Source organism: Sinocyclocheilus anshuiensis, unplaced genomic scaffold (assembly GCF_001515605.1).
Source record: "Sinocyclocheilus anshuiensis isolate Anshui unplaced genomic scaffold, SAMN03320099.WGS_v1.1 scaffold3726, whole genome shotgun sequence".
Classification (NCBI taxonomy): domain Eukaryota; kingdom Metazoa; phylum Chordata; class Actinopteri; order Cypriniformes; family Cyprinidae; genus Sinocyclocheilus; species Sinocyclocheilus anshuiensis.
The window spans coordinates 6,168-10,646 of record NW_015554312.1 but is presented as its reverse complement, the minus strand read 5'-3'; the positions used below and the strand labels follow the sequence as shown (position 1 = coordinate 10,646).

Genomic DNA, 4,479 nt, shown 5'->3' with positions numbered 1-4,479 from the left:
CTTGTTGTGTTCCTCATGACTCGATTTTTGGGTCCTCTGTTATTTAACCTATACATGCTTCCTTTAGCTGGTGTAATTAACCAGTACAATATTTCATTTCACCAGTATGCAGATGACATGTAACTCTATCTTTCACTTGCACCAGATGCCCATAATTCAATTTCCACACTACTTGACTGCATAGAGAGCATAAAATTGTGGATGTCCCAGAAACATTTTTAACAGCTAAACAAAGATAAGACAGAGATACTTGTTATCGGTAATGACGTGCGGAGAGGATCTATTGCTCCACATCTTGACTCTCTATCACTAAAAGCCAGTAATCAGGCCAATAACTTAGGAATTATATTTGATAGCCACCTCAGTTTTAAAAAACATATTAGCATGGTTACTAAAACCGCATATTATCACCTCAGAAACAACTCCAAAGCACGTGACATTCTCTCCCCTTCTGACAGTGAGAAACTTGTTCATGCATTTGTTACGTCTAGACTTGACTACTGCAACAGTGTTTTTGCTGGGTTACCAAAGAGCTCTATTAAACACCTACAAAGAGTTCAGAATGAAGCTGCACGAACGCTAACTCGCTCTAAAATTAGAAATCACATTACTCCAACACTCAAATCCCTTCACTGGCTGCCTGTATCATTCAGAATTGAATTTAAGATCCTCTTATTAGTTTTTAAAGGTCTTCATGGAACTGGCCCCTATATACCTTTCTAATTTGTTAAATAAATATACTCCAGCAAGATCGCTCCGAACATCAAACAGTAATTTGTTGGTTGTGCCTAAGACTCGGCTAAAAATTGGTGAGTCAGCCTTTAGTTATTTTCGGTCCCAACCTATGAGCCATCGACTCACTGTGCACTTTTAAAAAGTATCTCAAAACGCATTTGTTCGCTAGGGCCTTTCCTTGACTCATTTTATTATTTTATTTCTATTATGTGATTAAATTTTTTTTATGTTTGTTATTGTGCATTGTACATTTTCTATGCTGTAAAGCACTTTGTAAACACCGTTTTAAAACATGCTATATAAATAAAGCTTTACTAATTTGTAAGTCCCTTTGGATAAAAGCATCTGCTAAATGACTAAATATAAATGTAAATGTAAGAAGCTTTGTGCTGTTCCTTTTTATAAGAAAAATTGTGTCAGTTTATAGCAATATAAACAGTAAATGTGGAGTAAAGACGTCAATAAAACCGTTTGTGACCAATAATGTCACATTTACCTCAGAAAAGTCATTTAATGACCATAAACTCGATAGTCAGCTAGAAAAATGAACTCTAGAGACAAGCTAAATATATCACTATATTACATATTCATTATATTCTTACTTAACCTGTTCTTCAATATTTAACGTATACATTAACAGTCAGTTTTTAATGTTTTTTACAGAATTCTCTTAAATAATAATAATAATGCTTCTTGAACAGCAGATCAGCATATTATACTGATTTCTGAAGATCATGTGACACTGAAGACTGGAGTAATGATTCTGAAAATACAGCTTCGCATCACAGTTTAACAGATATTCACATAGAAAGCAGTTATTTTAAATAGTACAAGTATTTCACAATATTACTGCTTTTGCAGTATTTTGGATTAAATAAATGCAGGCTTGGTGAGCAGAAGAGACTTCTTTAAAAAACATTAAATATCTTACTGTTCAAAAACTTTTGACTGGTAGTATATATATATGCATAAATCGGTCATGAAAACAAGTTATTAAAGCTGGAGTAGAAACAATTATTTCATTAACCAGTTCATTGAAAATCTGCCTGAAGTGCAATTTAAATGTTTATATGCAACTCCGTTTTTGAGTGTGGATTATTAAATAAGTGTGATTAATTGATTAAAACTTTTGTTTTTCAATTAAATGAATTGGTTTAAGTAATAAAAACATTATTTCAGAACAAAAGTTGATCAGTGTTATTTTAATATAACCGAGATACTATTATAGTTTTTATTAATATATTGAATAATTTTTATACTTTTCATTTTGATTTTTACATTTTAAGAATTCTGTCATTTTTATTAGTATATATATATATATATATATATGTTATTAATTTTTATTTCAGTTATTTTAGTATAACAAGGTAAACTAAATGAAAATTAAAAGTGTTGCCTTTGCAATTAGCTGAAAAAGTTATTATAGTTATTATATTATAGAAATACATTTTTTTTCAGTTAACATTTTATTTCAAGCAACAAAAATGTTTTTTAATGGTTTTAGTTTCAGTTTTAGTTAACTATAATAATGCTGATGTTGAGTTATTTTCATTTTCATTTTTCTAACCTGTTGAAAAGTATCAGCAAAGAATTAAACTAAAATGAACTGATCACTTTTCACCTCAAAAATCAGAAGATTAAAAAAATAAAAATGACATTTGCACAAAGAAAGTGCTGCCTGTTTTAAGGACCATTAAGACACTGCAACATTATTTTCATGGTACCTACACAGATTTTGCTCTAAAATCTGAATGATCATATCTGAGAGATTAAGCTGTGACGTCTACCTGTTCATCAAGGGAAGCACTCACTGTGGATTTAATGTGAATTTCAGTAATAAAGTGTCTCCTCACCACTCCCAGACGCGCAGGCTCTTGTCGTCGGAGGTGCTAACGAAGCGCCGGTTCTCGTCCACGAAGGTGATGGTGTTGACGGCACCGAGGTGTCTGTCGTACTCCTGAACAACCTCGCCGGAGCGGATATCCCACTGCACACAAACACAGTCACATCAGTCAACAAAACTCTTTCATTACTTTAATGAAAAAAAAATTATCTGAAAATGTAAAAACCTTATTTATAATATATATATATATATATATATATATATATATACATACTCACTTCTGGTCAAAAGTTTGGGATCAGTAAGACTTGTAATGTTTTTTAAAGAAGTCTCTTCTGCTCATCAAGGCTGCATTTATTTGATCAAAAATAAAGAAAAAAAACAGTAATCTTGCAAAATGTTATTACAATATAAAATAATGGTTTCTATTTTAATATCCTTTAAAATATCATTTATTTCTGTGATGCAAAGCTGAATTTCCATCAGCCAGTATAAAGTGTCACATGATCCTTCAGAAATCATTCTAATATGCTGATTTATTCTTAGAATTATCAACAGTTGTGCTGATTCATATTTCTTTTGAAACGGTAAAAGAAAACAAACGCTTTCAGCCGTCTCGGGCTTGAACAGGAGCAGTGATGAACCTAAACTCAGACATGATCAAAATATACAGAAAGCTTTAAATTACTACTTTAAAACAAAATAATTCAAATCGAAAATAGACTCCTAATAAAATAAACTCTTTCATTGTGTAATCCGTGCACTTCTCTCTAAAGGCACATCCAATTAGGAGATGGCGAGTCATTTTTTCATCACTATAATTGATGGAAGGCCCGATTATAATTTGCGTTTTATTTTATAATTCCGTACAGTTAAAAAATAAAACACTAATTATAATGGCATATATGTAAAACTTTGTCCTATAATTGTATAGCTGCTTTTTCTGATTTTTATGTTGCAATTTTGTATGATATGTTAATTATTTATATTTTTTATCCATGCAGCAAAATGCTTTAAAAAACAGCTTTAAAATTACTCTATTGCATTCCAGACGCTTTTAAAGTACTTTTCACTATAAATTTTACGGGTAGCTTGAATGTAAACATTGTCATGAATTCGTTGTATTCCCATTTGTAAAATAGCCAACAAATTAATTGTTGTAGGCTAACCCGATCTCATGAAAGTGCGTATAGCACGATTTTCTGCTTCTATTTGGCGTATGCAAAAGACTGATAAATTCATAATTAACCTGTCACTCAAGTGGCCACGCCCTTAATTATGCAGAACTTTACGGCTTAATATAATTTAAACGGATGAGTTATAAAAAAATTCACCCCCCTCACAGTTGTCATGAAGGCAAAAATTAGCTATATAGACTAAAATAATTTTTTGAACCAGGCTGTAAACATGTTTTTTTCTGCTGTAAAGTTGGGCATTTTAACATGGGGAGTCTATGGGATTGACTCCCTTTTGCAGCCAGCCTCTAGCGGCCAGACGATGAATTACAGTTTAAGTCACGTCCGTGTTGGCTTCACGAGAGAGCGGGAGGTTGCCGCTTGGTATTTACGCTTTGATTTGAATGAAAACAGCGCATCCGTGCAGTGCGGCTGACACAGAATAGCGTGCGCTGCTTGCGTTCATCAGATATTCTCCAAAATGGCGCTACGGTGATGCGGAGAGACACAGAGGAGACGAATTGTTGAATAAAGTCGTTATTTTTGTTTTCTTCGTATACAAAAACTATTCTCGTCGCTTCATAACGTTACGGTTGGAACCACTGATGGCAGATGGACTATTCTGACGATGCTTTTCATACTTTTCTGGAGCTTGACAGTGTAATTTACTTGGCAGTCAATCGGACAGTCACAAGCCTCCCGGTTTTCATCCAAAATATCTTAAAT

At 32.8% G+C, this 4,479-nt stretch overlaps 1 protein-coding gene across 1 annotated transcript in view; it reads right to left on the bottom strand.

Moving 5' to 3' along the window:
• LOC107671364 (pre-mRNA-processing factor 17-like) overlaps positions 1–4,479 on the bottom strand; it is a gene marked incomplete at its 5' end in the record, with an annotated part of 19,268 nt that overhangs the window by 8,626 nt on the left and 6,163 nt on the right. The window contains one exon of the mRNA XM_016464271.1: positions 2,589–2,722. Within this exon, the coding sequence (XP_016319757.1) occupies positions 2,589–2,722 (134 nt within the window). The remainder of the gene's footprint in view (positions 1–2,588; positions 2,723–4,479) is intronic.